At 41.5% G+C, this 20,644-nt stretch overlaps 1 protein-coding gene across 2 annotated transcripts in view; it reads right to left on the bottom strand.

Annotated features, from left to right (window-relative positions):
- Nucleotides 1-20,644, bottom strand: part of LOC311240796 (adenylate cyclase 9) — a 133,592-nt gene that overhangs the window by 19,571 nt on the left and 93,377 nt on the right. For both annotated transcript variants that reach the window (XM_084329380.1, XM_084329381.1), the window contains exons 2-5: nt 18,580-18,755; nt 1,768-2,004; nt 1,004-1,257; nt 108-210 (exon numbers count right to left, since the gene is read on the bottom strand). In XM_084329380.1, coding sequence (XP_084185506.1) covers nt 108-210; nt 1,004-1,257; nt 1,768-2,004; nt 18,580-18,755 — 770 coding nt within the window. The remainder of the gene's footprint in view (nt 1-107; nt 211-1,003; nt 1,258-1,767; nt 2,005-18,579; nt 18,756-20,644) is intronic.

Genomic DNA, 20,644 nt, shown 5'->3' with positions numbered 1-20,644 from the left:
CGCACACACACACACACACACACACAGACACACAGACACACACACACAGACACACAGACACACACACACACAGACACACAGACACACACACAGACACACAAACAGACCTCTTCCAGGTAGCTGGTGCGGTAGGCAGACTCCAGGCACTTCTCCAGAAAGGTGTGGCTCAGCTTGTTAATGGGAGGTTTGTCGAAATAATCCTTCATCAAACTGTCAGGGACACAAGATACTATCAGTACAGAATACTGATCAGCCGTTGGTACAGAGGGAGGGAGAGAGAGAGAGAGAGAGAGAGAGAGAGAGAGAGAGAGAGAGAGAGAGAGAGAGAGAGAGAGAGAGAGAGAGAGAGAAGGAGGGAGGTAGGGCAGGAGGGAGATAGGGAGGGAGGGAAGGAGATAGGGAGGGATGGAGTGAAGGAGGGAGGGGGAAAAGGGGGAGGGGGAAGAGAGGGAGTGATGGAGGGAAGCAGGGAGGAGGGAGATATGGAGGGAGGGAGTGAAGGAGGGAGGAAGGAGATAGGGAGGGAGTGAAGGAGGGAGACAGATAGGAAGGGAGGGAGAGAGGGAGGCTTGTAAACAACAGCAGTAGATGAGACGCCACATAAGCCAGTGGATTGTCTGTACCATCCTTAAATCTTCCCTGGCACTCGTCCTCATAGCTAAACCCCAGAGGTACAGAGGTATCCTCACGTTCAGGGAATCCTTGTATAAACAACTTTGCTTGACTCTTCTTTGTCTTTAGCAGTTGTTCATTTGTAGGGTACTTTTATTTTTCGCAACTGTACTTGCTCTGAGGTTATTTCCTTGGCACTGTCGATTTGGCACCTTATTCCAAATTTTTGGCTCCCTTTTTATGTTGGTGATTTAACGAATATGAGCTCATTCTACTGTTTGCACTGGTTGCAAGTTGTTACGGATGAGAGCATTTGCTAAAAGGTTAAAACTTAAACGTGATGTGAATTTAATGTGAATGTAATGTAATGTAAATGTAATTAGTGTCTCACCTATCCTCTTTAATAACATCCACAAAGTGGGCGTCGCTCCTCTCTCTGAAGTTCTTGGAACGTAGAGGGATGAGGGACGAGTGGTCCAGGCCACCTCCTCCCCAGCTCTTCTTCTCCTTCTCCTGCAGCATCTCACACAGCGACGTCTGGCTGTTGGTGAGCGGCTCCTCCAGCCGGGGGTTCAGCAGGCCATTCAGGGCCTTGGGGCTGCGACCTGCTGGGGCCCCTGGGGGACACTTCAGAGATGACAGGTCCTGGTGGAGGAACAGAAGAGGACTTTAGTCAGTTTACACCAGGCCTTCCCCATATCCCTCCTAGACCCACATAGTAGCTACCTAAACATCTGCAGAGGTCATGAGTGCAGAGGTTGACCTCAGTGCAAGACTTCGAAGTAGTCTGGCTTTAGTGCCTTGCTCAAGGGTCATTTGGCAGTGATCCCTTCAGTCTCCAGCTGAGACCTGGTAAACATCCACCTGTTGGTGCTGGCGTTCAAACTAACAACCTTTGCGTTACAAGTACAACACCAGAAGAGAGACAGGAAGAGGGAGAGATTGGGTAGTGTGGATCTCATCTTGAATTTGCTAAAGAAAATACACAAAAAGAGGAATATTTGGGGGGAATTTGATCATATCTATATCAGATGAACCGGAGCTACCAAAGATGCTCCTGGTCACTTGTTGTTCACAATTTGTAAGTCGCTTTGGATAAAAGCGTCAGCTTTGCTAAAGTTGAGTTAATGAGTTCAGGTTCAGATAAGAGCTAACCTTGTTGCTACTGGTCTTGTGGTCGTCACGGCAGCCGTTCTGCAGCGCGCCTTCCTCTGGAACCTGATCCTTCCCTGGCACCAGGGCCCCACTGCAGGACAGACAGACAGGCTTCCCTGGCACCAGGGCCCCACTGCAAGACAGACAGACAGGCTTCCCTGGCACCAGGGCCCCACTGCAAGACAGACAGACAGGCTTCCCTGGCACCAGGGCCCCACTGCAGGACAGACAGACAGGCTGGAGAGAAAAGTACAATAGAATATCTTCATTGCCAAGCACATTTGTACATATACCCGGAATGTGTCCTCTGCATGTAACCCATCCTAACTATAGGAGTAGTGAGCAGCCACAGTCCAGAGCCCGGGGACCAATGCCAGTTGTAATGCCATAGCATTGGTCAAGGCCAATGAAGTATGTACCTAGCATGGTGTGGGAGGAAACGAGTACCTGGAGGAAAACCACGCAAACATGGTGAGAACATGCTAACTCTGGTGGGAGGTGAAGAGATAGAGATGGAGAAAGGGAGAGAGAGGGATGGAGAGAGAGGTGTGTGTGTGTGTGTGTGTGTGTGTGTGTGTGTGTGTGTGTGTGTGTGTGTGTGTGTGTGTGTGTGTGTGTGTGTGTGTGTGTGTGTGTGTGTGTGTGTGTGTGCGTGCGTGTGTGCGTGTGTGCGTGTGTGCGTGTGTGTGTGTGGAGAGTGGAGAGTGAGGGTGACAGAAAGCGAGGGACGGCATGGCTAAGGGACGGCTAGACAGATCACTTGTGGGATGACAGCATGAAGGAGACAGTGTTGACACGGCATCTGGGCTTTAACACTAATCAGGACCACAAGGCTTCGGCTCATTTTCACATGTTTCACCGCATCTAATGTGCGGCAGACAATGCCGGCAGCAACAGCAGCCTCTCCCATTGAGAAGAGTGAGAGGGTCGAGGCGAAGAGATAGAGTAGGAGGGAGAGAGAGGCGGTCTGGATGGGTATATTTTTGCAAGGGAGAGAGAGAGAGGGAGAGAGAGAGAGAGAGAGAGAGAGAGAGAGAGAGAGAGAGAGAGAGAGAGAGAGAGAGATGGCCCCACATTCAGTAGCTTTTCATTATTGTACTGCTGTCATCTTAACAAGCAGAAAAGAGGATAGGAATCATGAGGGACAAAGGCGGAGAGAACACCACAACATTCTACAGAGAGACGAGAGAGACGAGAGCAGGGATGCAATATTTCTCAATCAATCAATATTTCTGGAGGAATTCTCAGAGCTAATCTCAGTCGGTATTATTAGATGTGAAAGATGAATCATACATGGAGATCTGAATATTCATATAAAGTCAAGTGACAAAATATCCCCATGGTTAAATAATAGCAGTGTTGGTCAGACAAACAGAATCTGTAGAGCTGCTGAACGAAAATGGAGGAAAACCAAGCTCACAGTCCACTGCGATATATATAAGGAAGCCAAGAAAGGATTCTTTTTCTAAGATTATCACAGAGAATGCTGGAAACTCTAGAATATTATTCTCAGCCATCGACCAGCTACTCAACACTGCCCCCACCCCTCCACAGTCATCTGCATCAAAATGTGAAGAACTAGCCTTATTCTTCAATAACAAAATAACTTCAATTAGAGCCAGCATTAGTCCTGATACAAACATGGACACCATCAGCAAACCCTGCGAAAAAGTAACCATAGGAAAAATCAACTGAGCTTTACAAAACTGTCATGGAATGTAACTCCTCCACTTCCTGTATTGACCCTATACCCACAGCATTTTTTAACCAAATATTCGAGAATATTGCAAGTCATGTCCTAAATATTATAAATACATCACTTCTGACAGGCATTTTCCCAGATGCATTCAAAACAGCCGTCGTAAGACCCTTACTAAGGAAACCCAAACTAGACAGTAATGTACTAACTGAATAAACCCAAACTAGACAGTAATGTACTAACCAACTATAGGTCGATATCCAAAATCCAACCTCCTATTCACCAGCAAGATACTTGAAAAAATAAATACAAATAAACTTCTTTCTCAAAGAAAACAACATCATGGAGGAATTTCAATCAGGCTTCAGAATGCACCATAGCAGTGAAACTGCTCTTACTAAAATAATTAGTGACCTCAGAATAAACTCTGATGCAAACAAAGTCTCAATTCTCGTCCTATTAGATCTAAGCGCAGCGTTTGATACGATCGACCATGATATCCTAATAAATCGTCTAGAAAGTTAGTTGGTCTTTCTGACTATGTACTGGTTCAGAACATATATCAAAGGGAAATAATATTACGTCAGGCTTGGAGATCATTCTTCTGAGAAACATGACACCTACTTCGGAGTTCCACTTGGTCCATTATTATTCTCACTATACATGCTGCCACTTGGAGACATCATTAGAAAACACAATGGGTCTCATTCTCGAATATTTTCCAAAGAGTTCTCTTGGAAGACTTATCTTGGAACCGACTGAGACAGAATCAATGACAAGTTCACTCTGAGTCCCCAACGTGCTGGGAATATGTCTTACTGTAAGTGGCTCAAACGATCTGAGCTGAGATATCTGCGTTGGGGAATGGCACCAGTCTGAAACATGAACGCGCATCCCCGTTCAGGTTATTTGCATACAAAACAACGCCTCCAGAGCTCCTTATAAGGCAACCAATGATGCAGCCGTGTGAAAATGGACGCGGAAGCGCTTTGCGACCCATCGAAATTAGATTAGATTAAGGGTGCTTTCCCACTCACCATTCGGGGTCGAATCAGGGCTGCATCGCACCCAAAAAGGGTGTGTCCGTCCTAGTGAGAACGCTCCCCCCTGTCCCCGGGGACGCTGATTCGCTCCAAACCTGGACCGCTGAAATAGGTGGTCTCGGGTGCGCGCCAGTGGGAGTGGGGGGCGTGGTGTACAAGCTTGTACCAAAACACGGGAGAGGCTTCTGTATCAACTTGCTGACACACACAACATCATTACTGTAATGCTTTCATGCTTGCTTGAATTTTGGGCAGATAAAAACATACAGCAACAACTGAACAATACCCACAAAAACTATATTTATGGGCAATTTGGCGAGTTCAGAGAACTTCGAAATATATCAGATATAAAGCCCCTGGCTTGCACATCGCAGTCACGGAAGGGGCTAAAGACTACCCTGGCTCGCATTAAGCCTGGCAACTTTTTTTGCCATTGCTATGTCTACTATACTTTCTTGTTCAAATGCATTTATTTCTATAGACCAGTGGTGCCCAACCAGTGGGCCGTGATCGACCGGTAGATCAATGACATTCAATATAATTGATGCGAGCAATGTTAGCTGCTAACTAGTAATAGGCTAAGCTAACTAGTGTTAGCCGTTAGCTTAGCGTTAGCGTTAACCCTGGAAAACGCTCAAAAGCGGACTCCACAACACCAGTTCCATTTGTGAGAAAAGGGGGTGGGTTATATTGACAAGGCTTGACAACACAGGTTCAAATATAACTTCATATTTATTGGTTATTTGTTTCTTTTATATCAGCATCCAGTCTCCACCACCGTGTGTTAAACTCTTCCTTCCTGTGTTGACGTTCGAGCGTGACATCGCCTACGGCAAGCTTACACGCTCAAAACGCAAACCGTAAACAGAACCCGGAGCGAACCAAGACTGAAGTGTGTACACAAACTAGAGGGGGGAGAGGGGGGGGGGGGGTTCGCACCCAAGGACGGAACGAGGACGGAACGGAGCTGATTCGACCCCGATGGTGAGTGAGAAAGCACCCTAATTGTATTTTCATCATATATAGTACAGCTCGGTGCACCTGCCGCAGCGCGCGCGCACACACACGCGCAGTACTGTATAGCCTACGCGCGTAATGAATGAACGCAGTATAGGCTTATTATTCCATTAATGACTTGTTTCATTAGGAGAGCAGCAAAGACACACTGCGCTGCCCGCCCCGTAGACCGTATACAGTCAACCATGCAGTCCGCTCATGGTACGCCCAAATCTGGCGGCCTTAATATGTGTACAGTACTGTACAGTACAGTATACATATATTAAGGCCGCCAGAGTCTTGTGTGCGCCAGTATGGCCTACGTGTCTAATGCATGAACAGTAGGCTTATATTATTCTAGTTACTTGTTTCATTAGGATTTAGTAGATACTATATATATGCTCTGCCCTTCGTACAGTCTGTACTTATACTGTATGTAGGGCAGTTATTTTGTTCTCAATGCCCCTTGCATTGTATGAGAATTGTGTGGAAGAGTTTGCTAGTTCTAGTGCTACCCCTTAGTACATTGTGGCTATGTCTGACAAAAGTTAACAATAAATAATGTTATTAGGAATACATTTGCCTCCTGCGTGAACTGTGCATAGCTGGTATATGATGGTACTTGGAGAGCCAGCTACGTTCTCAGGTGGTACTTGGTGTAAAAAGGTTGAGAACCACTGCTCTAATCAAGTGCCTTCTAGAACATTGCAATCATCTACTACTGGTCTATTGAAGGTTCCAAACCACAGCCTAAAGAGAATCGGGGATGCAGCCTTTGCAAACTATGCACCAAAGTTATGGAACACACTACCTATGGACATTAGGGATGCTAGATCTCTTAATATAAAAAATAAAGGTAAAAACGTACCTCTTCAGTAGCCTTTTAATACACTCCGCTGTTGATTGTACGGTAGCACTACCGGTATTTTACTCTGTCCATTCTATTGCACTTCTATTTTACTTTACTTTATATTGCACTGCACTGTTGCATAATTTTAATTCTACTATTTTATTGCACTGCACTATTTTACTCTGTCTATTGCTTTTTATTACAGATTCAAAACTGTCAGGTATTAAACTGTGTGGGTATCAAACAAGAAAGACTGTCAGGCTTTAAAACTGTGTAGGACCCAGGCATAGAACTGCACCCTGAGAGAGGGAACTGCGCCCTGAGAGGGTGGTTTGCCCTGAATGGGAGGTTCAGGTCAAAGTGGGTATAAAACAGGAGGGAAGACTGTCAGGTTTTAAACTGTGGATACCAAACAGAGAAGGTAAAGACGACTTTAAAGTAATCCATAACTACTACACTGTAAAAAAATAACGGATTTTATATGTCTGCACTTTATGTGCTCATTTCATGTCTATTCTATTCTACTACTTATTGCACTGCACTATTGCACTATTTTACTCCTTCTATTCTATCTTACTCTTTTTATTATAGTCTATTTTAAAAACTGAATCAAACCATAAACAAGGTGGCCTGTTGGAATGTTAGTAATGTGAAAAACTGTGATTTTATATGTCTGCACTTTATGTGCTCATTTTATGCATTTTATTCTTTTTTTTATGCTGTGACACACTTTGAGCTGCAGTTTCTGTATGAAAGGTGCTATACAAATAAAATTGTATTATTATTATTATTATTACACTGTCAGTACCAATCCGATCCACCGCTTTTAGTGTCTGACATTAGACAGTTTGTGATCATTGGGCAAAGATGATTGAGATCTAACATGCTTATATGTATTAAAATGCAGCCAAGCTACTAACTTTGTTTTGATTTCTAGCACATTGCATGTTTCTTGGTATAACATTTTATTATTGGGGAAATACTAAAGATTTTAGCCTGGTATCGGCCCAGTACCCCATATCAGCACTGGTTCCAGTGCATTCCTAGACAAGAGCAATATAAAATACAGATAAAACGAGACTGAACTCAAGTTTCAAGAAATTAATTCTCAGTCAAGTCATTGGGTCTCATTCACCAACGGACTTAGGACAAAAAATCTAACAAATGTTGGTCTTAGCGCCACTTAAGAAATTTTCGGGGACGATTTGGGGATTCATGAACGGTCCCTTCTCCTGGATTCGGTCCTAACTAAGAGCAGGATTTAGATTCAAGATTCAATGGTTTTATTTCAAACCACAGTGTTAGTTTGGCTACATTTTCCATTGTCGGGCAAAACAACATTTGAAAAAAATAAATGAAACAACAACAGCCAGAAACTGTACACTGTTTGAAAAGGAGATGGAAGAAGCAAGGCTTATCCGTTTCCATCCCCCATCAAATAACTAATTACATATACTTCAGCATAGGGCTGGGCGATATGGAAAAAAATCATATCGCGATAACGATATGATAATTTTATTTTATTTCTCGATATCGATAATTATCTAATTGTTATAAGTATATAAAAAAAAAAAAAAAACAGATGTATGTTTATTTTGCAGCAATTCTTTGTCATTGCCGCCATCTTTAGTGTTACATCCCCTCACACTCCAGTTCTCAGGCTGCAGCTGGTTTAAAAGCTAAAGTAAACCGGCTTCTCTGCTGGCTGTGGCTCCAGAGGAGTTGAACAGTTCTGGCTCTGCTAGTTTATTTTCTATCTTTTGGCGCTTTTTTGGTGGACAAACCACCATCATGTGCACTGTGACTCGTGACTGGAGTCTAGTTCTGCTAGCACACATAGCCTACTGTGTACAGACGGTTTCAAAATGTATTTTAAATTAGAAAGCAAACAAAATAAATGGACAAGAGAAAAAGAAATCTGAATTTGGTCAGTATTGTCATTTGGACAAGCAAAGCCATTACTTTAAGTTGCAGGCAAGAAAGACAAGTCTGTCCACTGTCTCTGGTTTTAAAACTGCCCTGTTGCAGGTAAAAAAAAAAAAAAAAAAACGATTTTCCGATTTTTTTTTTTATTTCGATATTCGATATCGATTATTAAAATATATCGCGATATTTATCATTATCGTTATATCGCCCAGCCCTACTTCAGCAAGTACAATACGACACGATTTACAATACACATTACAACATATGATACAATACAATTTGTAAATACTTCAACCACACACAACACAATCACACACACACACACACACACACACACACACACACACACACACACTAGACTATACTCTCATGTCACCCTTCCCCTCAAATCGTTCTCATACAATAAGTTGGACTTCCTCCCTGGTATACTTTGCAAACACCATCTTTTTAAACTTCCTCTTTAATATACGTATAGATTTACTGGATTTGGTCTCCTCCTCCAGATCATTCCACAAGGTAACTCCACACAGAGAAATACATATAGCCTTCATGGTTGTTCTTGAAGATTGCTGTTCCAATTTGAGTTTCCCTCTAAGGTTATATCATTGGAGTCCCACTCTCTCACAGAACATTTTCTGTATCTTGTCAGGAAGGCTGTAATGTATGACTCTGTACATGAACTGGGCGGTTTTGTAATCCACCAGGTCCTTTAATTTCAGGACTGAAACTTTTAAAAACAAAGAATTTGTATGTGCTTTATAACTCGCATTGGTTACAATCCTGATTGCTTTTTTGGAGCATAATCAAAGGAATTAGGTTGGTTTCATAGGTATTTCCCCACACCTCTACACAATAGTTCAGATATGGAAGGACCAAAGCATTGTATAAGATAAAAGAAGATTGAATAGCAGTCGTAAGTTGACAGACTGGTGTGCGCCGTGTTCTTAAGGGCTTTATTTGGGAGGAATCATAGTGATTTTGTTCATGTCAACTCTACAGGCCTCCTTGGAATTAATTAATCATAATTAAAATAGATATGACAATATTTGTATGATAACAAATTACGTTTTATATTTAAAGTCATGCCTCAATGTCGCATTTGATGGACGAAAATAAATAATGCACTACACCAACACTGCAAATCACAGTGGATAAATAAATATGAACTAAAGCTAATCGCATGGATATATCTATAGTGGAATAGACTGTATTAATATTCCATATTTATACCGTCTTGTTGTGCGCTCCTGGCCACCTATTCAGCGCACACACGCACACTGTATAGCCTACGTGTCTAATGAATGAACAGTAGGCTTATATTATTCTATTTACTTGTTTCATTAGGATTTAGTAGATACTATGATCTGCCCTATACATACAGTAAGTACAGTACACATATTAAGGCCGCCAGAATCGGGCGTACTGTGAGCGGACCGGACTCTGTGGAGATGTAACGCTAAGATGTGTACTGTACTGTACTGTAGTCGAACTGTGAAAATGACTACTATGGCAGCGCAGTATCTGTGATCTCCTAATAAAACAAGTCATTCAAATATTAATATAAGCCTACTGCGTTCATTCATTACGCACATAGACTATGTGTGTGTGTGTGTGTGTGTGTGTGTGTGTGTGTGTGCGCGCGCTGCGGCAGGTTTTAAACTGTTACTGTAACAGATACTGTAACAGATACTGTTTTAAAGTATCTTGTATCTTGTATCTAGGTGCACGGCCAGGAGCACGCAACAAGATGGTATAAAATATGGAATATTAATACAGTCTATTCCACTATAGATATATAGTGTGCTGTGTGATGATAATACTTTGGAATCTAATAAAAAATGTATCCGTCGCAAAGCGCTTCCGCTACCTGTTGAATAGAGGGCAATTCCGAACCTCTATTTCCACACGGTCCTCGCATTATAATGAGCTGGACAGGCAAGTTATTTATACTTTATTTAAATGATATTTTTACAGTCGAATATTTTGAAAATTGTTACGTTTGCTGATGATACTAATTTACTTTGTTCAGGGGAGGACATATATATATACAAATATAGATCCTATTATTAAACTACAGAAAAGAGCTATTAGAATAATAAACAAAGCTAGTTACCTTGAATCGACAAATCCATTATTCATAAAGTCCTGCACATTAAAATTTGTAGATATGGTACATAAAAACCTTGGAAATAATTTTTCGTGCTAAGAGTAAAAGCCTACCAGTTTGTATTCAATGTCTCTTTCAACCAAGAGAAGGAAAGTATAATTTAAGAGGGTTATGTATTCTTAAAACATGTAAAAAGGTAAGAACTAATGTAAAAGCTATAGATGTGTTTACATTTTGGGAGTTAAATTATGGAATAGCCTTAGTGACAGGTTGAAGTTGTGTACTTCTCAGGGGAGATCTAAAAAAAAGCCTTAAAGGATAAAATAATTCAGGAGTACAGTTTTGAGTAAAACATCAAACATTTGTTTTTTTCTTTAAAAAAAATTATATCTAGCAGCATATTTTAAGTTTTTCTTTCTTATATTAAAATATATTTAGTTTTTAAGCATTTGTAAAGGATAGGCAAAAATAAGCATGTGCTTCAGCCTATTCCTTTTTTTGGTCGTTGATTTTGGATTTTGTGTGTGAGCTTGCCTTGAATATGTACATGTGATTTTATTTGATTTTATTTTTTGCAAGTCCACACGGGTGTGTTTGATTTGTCTGTAAACGAGACAGAAAAATAAAAACTTCATTCATTCATTCATGTCTGTATGCAAATGAAGTAAACGGGAACTTGTGTTCAAATTTGTCAATGAGTGACGTATCTCATTCTGGGCATCGCAGCTGTGATCATTTTGGCGAGTTAAGACAGCTTCTCCACACACGTTGGTGAATCCGGGTGTAATTGTCGTCGACTTTCTCTTATGACCTTCCTTATTATTGAAATTACACACATATGGGTTTGAAGACACTGCCATGGAATGGATGAGAAGCTACTTGTCTAATAGACAACAATGTGTTATATTTAATGGTTCCATGTCAAATATGGTAACACTCCAGTGTGGTATTCCCCAAGGAAGTTGTCTTGGACCCCTCCTTTACTCTATATTTGTAAATGATATGCCTTATGTATTGGAAAGTGCAGGTACAGCGATTTATGCTGATGATACAACTATATATGCATCCGCTGAGAGCACAGAACAAGTGAATAAGATACTTCAGAGTGAATTATTTATGATTTCAAATTGGATAACTGAAAACAGACTAAAATTAAATGTAGCAAAAAAAATGTCTTATACTCGGCTCTAAATATGCCTTAAGGTCGGAGCATAGACTGAGTCTCTCATTACAAGACGCTGGTATTGAACAAGTGAAGGAGGCCAAATTGTTGGGTGTAACTATTGACGAGGCACTACTTTGGTCTACCCAGATTAATAACATGGTTACCAGGATGAGTAGAAACATCTCCATAATAAGAATAAATGCCTACCTCCTAACGAATACAACAATTAAAATGGTAGTACAATCTTTAGTCTTGTCCCATCTTGACTGCTGCCCAGCAATTTGGTCTAGCGCGTCAAAGCAAGAGCTTAGTAAACTCCAGCTCACTCAAAATAGAGCTGCCCGACTCACTCTTCACTGCTCTATAAGGAATAGTGTGGAGGGAATGCATGCTAGACTGTCGTGGATGAGGGTGGAGGAGAGACTAGCATGCACAATTGGAGGGGGGCTCCCCACCCTCCAGAACATTTACAACAAGCGTTGCAAGGGCAAGGCTAAGAGAATCATTAAAGACTCCAGTCACCCGAACAACTGCCTCTTTGAACTGCTGCGGTCAGGCAAGCGATACCGGAGTCTCAAGGCGAGCACAGAAAGACTCAGAAGAAGCTTCTATCCCCAGGCCATCAGACTGCTAAACGAACAATGAACACTACACAACAACAACCACCAAACGCACATAGCACACACATCCACACGCACACACTCACTTTAAACAGACACACTGTAGCACCCACTCCACACACTTTATAGCACACACCCACTTTAAACAAACACACTGTAGCACCCACTCCCCACACTTTATATTTATTGATGAAGGATTGCACTACAACTCGTACACCTTACTGTAAATTGTACCTAAATTGTACCTCATCCCATTTCTGCTTTGCACTATATAGTACTGTACATTAGTACACTGCATAGTATTGTATATTATATGGTAACTCAGAACATTGTACATATGTCTATACCGAACACTGTGACCTCATTTTCTTCTTCTAAATTACATGCTATACTATGTTATTTGATACTATCTTGTCTAGCACAGTCTCTGGAGCGTAACAGTAAGAAGCATTTTGTATGAAAGTATTCTGTACTTCTGTATGACAACTATTAAAGAAACGTGCAGTTTGATTAGGTTTTTAAAGAACATTTGTACCTTGGGTAAACCCACTCAATTGTATTCTATGCTTTTATCCACCAATGATAGACATGACCATAATACCAGACATGCTTCAAGTAGTCGCTTCACCCTACCTCTGCCTAGAACCAACGCTCTAAAGAAAACTGCAATGTATAGAGCCATAACATACTGGAATAGGATCCCATTACATATTATACGGACGGAAAACAAGGACAGTTTCAAAAAGAAACTCAAAGGAGCCATAATCCGGAAGGAAATTAATATATGTCATGCATGAGTGTAGCTGCAGCCATGTTATCCAAAACTTCTTCTGATTACTTTGTGTGTTTTTTCTTTTCTTTTTAAAGGTATGGTGAAATTGATGTTTTAGTAACATTGATGAGCATTCTAAAAGCAATTCTTAAAAATATTCAATTTTAAAAACAATCTTAAATTGTATTTAACACTGTATTTAGTATTTTGTTTTGTTTTTTTGTTTTCTGTTTCTTTGCTTGCATGTAATTTTAGCCATCTTAATTGTTAGTTTCATTGTGTATTGTATGTTGAGTACTGGCTTTTAATCATTCTGTTTTGCAATAATTGTTTTTGTATGTTTTTTTGTGTGGACCCCAGGAAGACTAGCTGGTTGCCATGGCACCAGCTAATGGGGATCCGTAATAAAATCAAAAATCAAGGTGGTTGTCGTAAGAGAAATCTTATGACAATGTTGGTGAATCAGACCCATTGTGTAAAGCATAATGAAATTGCAATATCATCAACCTCAAATGGTGCCTTTATATTTAAGACTTCTAAATCTTTACGAAGAATGAATAGGACAGGAGTAATATCAGTAATACAAAGTATAATTTACAAGAGCGACCTGAGCAATATAAGTACAAAATGTAAATAGTATAAAGTAGGGATGTCCGATATTATCGGCCTACCGATATTATCGGCCGATATTGGCATTAAAATGTAATATCGGAAATGATCGGTAGATTGGTTAAAAAAAATTATATATTTTTTGTACATTTATTTAACCTTTATTTACCCAGGCAAGCAAGTAAGAACACATTCTTATTTTATTTATTGTGAAAAGTATGCATAATGTTGTGCTTTTGGGCGGGGGAAACCCTGCATATATCGGTATCGGTTGATATCGGTATCGGAAATTAAGAGTTGGACAATATCGGTATATCGGATATCGGTAAAAAAGCCAATATCGAACATCCCTAGTATAAAGTATAAAATCGAATTAACGATAGAATACAACTTACAAGATTGCAAAGGCATCAGCAGCAAAAGTGCAGTAAAGGTGATGGTGTATTGTAAAGGTGGTGGTGTATTGTAAAGGTGTATTGTAAAGGTGTATTGTAAATGGGATACTATTATTGTAAAGGTGGTGGTGTATTGTAAAGGTGTATTGTAAAGGTGTATTGTAAATGGGATACTATTATTGTAAAGGTGATGGTGTATTGTAAAGGTGGTGGTGTATTGTAAAGGTGTATTGTAAAGGTGTATTGTAAATGGGATACTATTATTGTAAAGGTGATGGTGTATTGTAAAGGTGGTGGTGTATTGTAAAGGTGGTGGTGTATTGTAAAGGTGATGGTGTATTGTAAATGTGATGGTGTATTGTAAATGTGATGGTGTATTGTATTGAGAGAGAGAGAGAGAGAGAGAGAGAGAGAGAGAGAGAGAGAGAGAGAGAGAGAGAGAGAGAGAGAGAGAGAGAGAGAGAGAGAGAGAGAGAGAGAGAGAAAGAGAGAGGGAGAGAGAGAGAGAGAGAGAGAGAGAGAGAGAGAGAGAGAGAGAGAGAGAGAGAGGGTAGAGGCAGAGGATGAAAAGCTTCAAAGAGGAATCATTAGTCATAGCAGAGAGGCTGTGAAGGGCTTCCCATTCCCCATTACTGAGTTACCTCATTAACACACCAACAAGGACCCTGCCGTTAGCCCATTGGCATGTCTCCTTATCCCCCTCTCCCTCTCCACTGCCTCTATTCTCTCCTCTCCCCTCCTCCCTCCTCTCCTCACCTCACCTCTCCTGTCTCATTCTCTTCTCTACTCACCTCTCCTCTCCTCACCTTTCCTCTCCTCTCCTCCTGTTCCACATTTTCTCCTCTCGGTAACAAGACCCTCAACCGGTTTGGCGGAAAAGTTAAACAAGAAATGTCCCAAGTAGGGGTGTAACGATTCAACCTCACAACGATTAGATTCCATTACGATTCTTCAGGCAATGATTCAATGCATCATGAAATCTCTTCATTTGACCACGATTTGATTCGATTCGATTCGATTAATTTTCTATCAGTTCATTTTTTTTTATTGAATACACAAATGTGGCTGGGGGAACTGATTCACTCAGCATGAATGGACTATAGGTCAATAAGAACAATAAAAAAGAATTAAAAAATCTTTTAAATAAAAAAAAAAAAAAATTATTCTAATCGATTCTAATCGATTCTAACATTTTCAAATCGATGCAGTTGAATCGTCACATTAGGATCGATGCATTTCGATGCATATTTACACCCCTAGTCCCAAGGAGTGACTGTGATGTGTACCAGTGTATGGAGGGGGAGGGGTCAATTGGAGTTAATTGGGGGTGAATGTAGGGCAGTGTGGATAGATGTGTAATGTATGGCTGAGGCCGGGGGTCTAATCATACCATGATACGGTCTGTAAGGCAGTGTGGTGGTGGGGCCCAGTGGGACACTGTGGATTGATGCTAAGGATGCATAATGGATGGTGAGACTATGTCCTGATGAGCAATACGAGTTAGCTATTATGTAGATGTTTAACCCTTAGGGACCCACCATAGAACCATTTTTGTATTTTTTTAGGGGGGGGGGGGCTTTAGGGGGAGATAGCAGGTCAACAGTAGATGCCACATAGAAGTGGTATTGTATACATCATATGAAAGCGAGGAAACTGAAGATTAAATTGAGGTGCTCAAGTTTAAATCTGTAATAAACAGTTTGTGTATAAGGACTTATGACATTATGATAGAGGTGTACGATAGTCATTCCCATGCTCAATTATGTCTTGTAAATTGTTGCAGCAATCTTTGGGTTGACACCCATTGTTACACAGATTTGGTGCAAAACCTTTTGACCACTTGGGAATTGTTAAACGTGGTCAAAAATCCCTCCAAAATACCACATCAAGAACACCATAGAAAAATTCATGCTGGGATTTGGTATCAAAAAACGTTGGAAATGTCAGTTACATACTTACACATTATGCGTGTGCGTGCGTGTGGGTGTGTGGGTGTGTGTAGGGGTCTTTGTATTGCAGCTTTTTCCATACAAGTAACAAAGTACCCCCCCCCCCCCAGGGAGTGGATAATAGAATTAAGACAGATAATCAAATAACAAATAGATAAGCTTTAGTTGAGTAACATTAGTCCTAGTTGTAAACTATTAGTTTACATTCTCCACTCATCGTATTTGTGTTTTCTTGGCTCACTATCTGTAGTCATAGTACTCTCACTGGTATGGAGTAGGCTAACGTTAGCTGGCTAATAGGGTTGTGCCGCTAGACCCGGGCGGCTAGGTGGTGTAGTGGGCAAGGCACTCGCCACCAGTGTGGAGACGCTAGGATTCGCGTGTTCGAATCGAGCTCTCCACATTGTTTTCAGTTTAGCTGGTCGTCCGCAGTAATACACATTGGCCGTATTACGGGGAGGGAAAACTGAAGGGTGGGGATCGAACGTTGTGAACAAGCGACTCCTACAAGTCGGTTGGTGCGCCTGCGCAGTAGAATCAGGAAGTGTCGGGGGCAGCGTGAGCCTCCCACGCGTTACTCCTCGACACTGAGAGATCGAGCTGCGCAGGTGAAAAGATGCGACTGCTGTTACCTCAAGTACCGGAGGGGACTTGTGCTATGTATGACTTAGTCCACATTGCAGCCGGCTTGTGGGAGGCAAGAAACAGCGTTCGTGACAGGGGAGGGTTGAATTGGATGATACGAAATTGGGATGGGAGAAAAATATAGAAAAAGTGGGAGAAAAAGTGGATAAAAAAAAAAAGGGTTGTGCCGCTAGACAATGACTTCAATGACTTATTCAGACAGGCTTTTAATTAATTTGAATTAATTCCTGGTTGTATACTTTGTTTATTTATTTATAATTGTTGTTTTGTTTTTACGACTGACATTTATGTTGCACTCATAGTTAGTTATTTAATTTGCTTATGTTATTCCTATGCTTACGTTGTGTCAGAATTGTTTTATGTGTAGTGCATTGCTATGTAACTGTTGCTATGTTTTACTTCTGTGAAGCACTTTGTTTTTATCTGTGAAAGGTGCTATACAAATACAATTTACTTACTTACTTACTTACTTACTTACTTACTTACTTCGGGGATCGATGACCTTCAGAGCGATTGCCAATTGCCAATGTCATGATCGTCTTTTGAGCCCAAACAACTGATTGCAGACCTGTGTCGTTAAATAGGCTTTGTGGTAAACGTGATGTGATTGAATAAAAAATGTATATTAATTCATATTCAGGTGCCGTGCTCTCGCTGTAGTCTATGTCTGTAATGTATGTCTGTTCCTCCTCTCTGCCTCGCTGCTTGGTGCTGACAGGACCTGCAGACTGGAGCTGCGTGAGTTCATCCAAACTGATCAAATCATTTGGGCACAAACTCACTACAGGAGTTATATCACCATTATGAATAAAAGGATGTCTGTCATCTTATCAATAGTCATTTTCTTTCGCTATAAATGAAAATGGCACTGACAACATTGCATTCATATTTGCAATAGTTTAACAATCTCAACATAAAATAACCTAATATGTTGACTCATAATTTTCAATAAGATAAAACACTAACAGCATAAGACCTCTTCTATTTTGATTAGGTTTGACAATTTTCAACTTTGGACTTGGACTACACAGAGTCTCCACCAGTCGTTCTAATGTGACTAAACTGAGACTATCTCTCTCAGTGGCATCAACATCGGACTTCCAAGGCTTTAATGTTTTCTGACTAGCACCAAATCTGAGTGGTGGCATAGCAGCCGAGGCAGAACAACGTGGCTGCCGTGCCCAGGTGCTTCCGGTTGAGGTCGGGTGTAGAGGATTTGTTGCCACGTCCACAACCAAGCTTCTTAAGGGGATGGGAGTGTGAGGACAGGCGTTCCAACAAACCGTCAAATCACTGTCAGAGGCTACCGAACGAAGCAGCAGCTGGCTATGGATCAAGAGAAAGGACCCCAACTGGGCTGAAAAAAATGACCATCGAGGGGTAAAAGCAGAGGGGGGCACACCTGGGATGCCAGGTGTTGCCGTTCAGCCCTTCGGAGGTGTCGGGGGCCTGTCAACAAAACACCAATGAAGGAGGGTGCCCACCTGAAGACCCCAGTGAAGCTTTACCCTTACCCTATTCAATACGAAGTGCTGATTATCTAAGATGTACTATCTAGTCCTATAAGCTAAACTCCCTCCCTCCCTCTCTCCTGGTGCACATCACCAGGCCTTCATGGTGTATGATTATGGAATTGGAGATGATGGTTGCTGGTGCGCTGACACGAAGCTCCTCTCTCTCTCTCTCTCTCTCTCTCTCTCTCTCTCTCTCTCTCTCTCTCTCTCTCTCTCTCTCTCTCTCTCTCTCTCGCTCTCTCAGTACAATGCAGTAGTCATACAATGCAGTAAAATTAAAGGAAATGTTGGCAGTAGTGTTCTAGGCAGAAAAGCAGGGACCTCTGAGCTTAGCCTTGAACCTTGTCAGCTCCTAGAGCCGCGTCTACACACACTAGGGCTGTGAGAATGAATGGATGATTATTGGTGAACTGAAAACACGTCACTGGTTGTTTTTTTCATGAATGTGTCGGCATCCTGACAATTCAAATGGTATTCTTAGGTACAATTAGCAACCCTAACACACACACATAATACACTCACCATGACCCTATCTGGTGCCCCTGGGAGAAGGGCGCAGGCTGAAGGGGGTCCGTCAGGTGTGTGTGCTCCGGGTGTAGGGAACCTGGAGTCCCCATGCTGATCCGGCCCTGATGGCCCCTGCTGGGAACAACTGCAATGTTGCACCTTCCTCCCGGAAATCAAGTAGGTCTTCAGTCCTGTGTGAGAGAGAGAGATAGAGAGAGAGAGAGAGAGAGAGAGAGAGAGAGAGAGAGAGAGAGAGAGAGAGAGAGAGAGAGAGAGAGAGAGAGAGAGAGAGAGAGAGAGAGAGAGAGACAGGGAGGGGGAGAGGGATGGATGGATGGATAGAGGGAGAGGGGGAGATAGAGGGGGATGAGAGAGGGAGAGGGAGAGAGAGAGAAAGAGAGAAAATCAATATAGAGTATAGGCAACCATGTGGTGGCACATTGCATTCTGGGTAGTTGTCGCCATTATGTAGGATACACCTCTTTTGTTTACATTAATTTTGCATACAGCAACCAGGAGCACAACAGCGCCAACAAACACAAATCAACAGAGAAACATGTATGTAGTAGACTCTTCCGTCCACCTTTTATCAGGCATCCATATCAGTTCTAGGAATGTAAAGACCCCAAGGAGCCAGATTCATACAGACCTGTCAGCCTTTTAGACATGGATGCCAAATTGTTAGCTAAGATGCTTGCCACATGATTGGAAAATGTTCTCTCATCAATTATATCGCCAGAGCAGAGCGGGTTTGTCAAGGACCGCTTTTTATTTTCTAATCTTCATAGACTTCATTGACTGTACTATATACTCCCCGGGCTAGGCCCCTCAGCATGCTTCTGTTTCTCTGGATGCTGAAAAGGCCTTCGACCAAGTCGAATGGGACTTTCTTTTTGCTGTTCTTAGATCTCCTTACTTCCCCCTACAATGGGGGACAAGGCAGGGTTGCCCTCTTTTATTGTTCCTTGCTATTGAGCCATTGCTCTGCATTCCCTATAGGGTTATGATGGAATTCATGTGTCTTTGTATGCAGATTACCTACTTTTGTATGTAGCAAATCTCTACAAGTAATCTAAGTAAGATTTATCAAAAGGTGAACTGTTCCCAATCAATGAGGCTACCCAAAGCTGATTTATTGTCTAACTTGCATAACCCAAAGGTTTATGGAGATTATATTATCTGCATGGGAGGGGGATTTGGGAGTGGCTTTGACGGCAGACCATGATGGAAATAAGTGATTGCATTTTATCATGTTTTTATTAGTGCTGTCAATCGATTAAAATATTTAATCTGATTAATCGCATGATTGTCCATAGTTAACTCGCGATTAATTGCAAATTAATCGCATTTAAAAAAAATTATCTACCTTAAATGGATCTTTTTCAAGTTCCAAGTTTTAATACTCTTATCAACATGAGAGTCAACAAATGCTTGCTTTATGCAGCCATTAAACACAAAAGGATGACCCTCATGCATTGCAAATTTGCATCAAATTCAAAACAGAGTGATGCACAAAATAACTTAAAAGAAAATTATAATTTAAAACAATGAATAAAGTGTGCATGAAATAATAGGGGAAAGAAAACGTTAGGAACTTGTTACATTCACCCACACAAGGGCTGAGTACTCACACCCCCCCTCTCTCTCTCACACACACACTCTCCCAGATCTTTCTCTCTTGCCCCTTCCTCATCTCTCACCCCCCCTCTCTATCTCTCACACACACACACACACACACACACACACACACACACACACACACACACACACACACACACACACACACACACACACACACACACACACACACACACACACACACACACACACACACACACACACTTTGAGTCAGAAACAAACATAGTATCAATGAGAGTATCAATAATACAGCTGAGTAAAGTCTAGCAAAAAAAAAAAAAAAAAAAGTTTTTCTAAAAAGTTAATCGTGAGTTAAAAAAAATACTGGCGTTAATAGAATCGCGCGTTAACGCGTTAATACCGCGTTAACTTTGACAGCCTTCTTATCCCTTGGATGATGTCTTTAATCCACAATAAAATCAATCAATCAAAGCAATGGGGG

Source organism: Notolepis coatsorum, assembly GCF_963971535.1.
Source record: "Notolepis coatsorum genome assembly, chromosome: 14".
NCBI classification, from domain to species: Eukaryota; Metazoa; Chordata; class Actinopteri; order Aulopiformes; family Paralepididae; genus Notolepis; species Notolepis coatsorum.
This window is presented reverse-complemented; position numbering and strand designations above follow the sequence as displayed.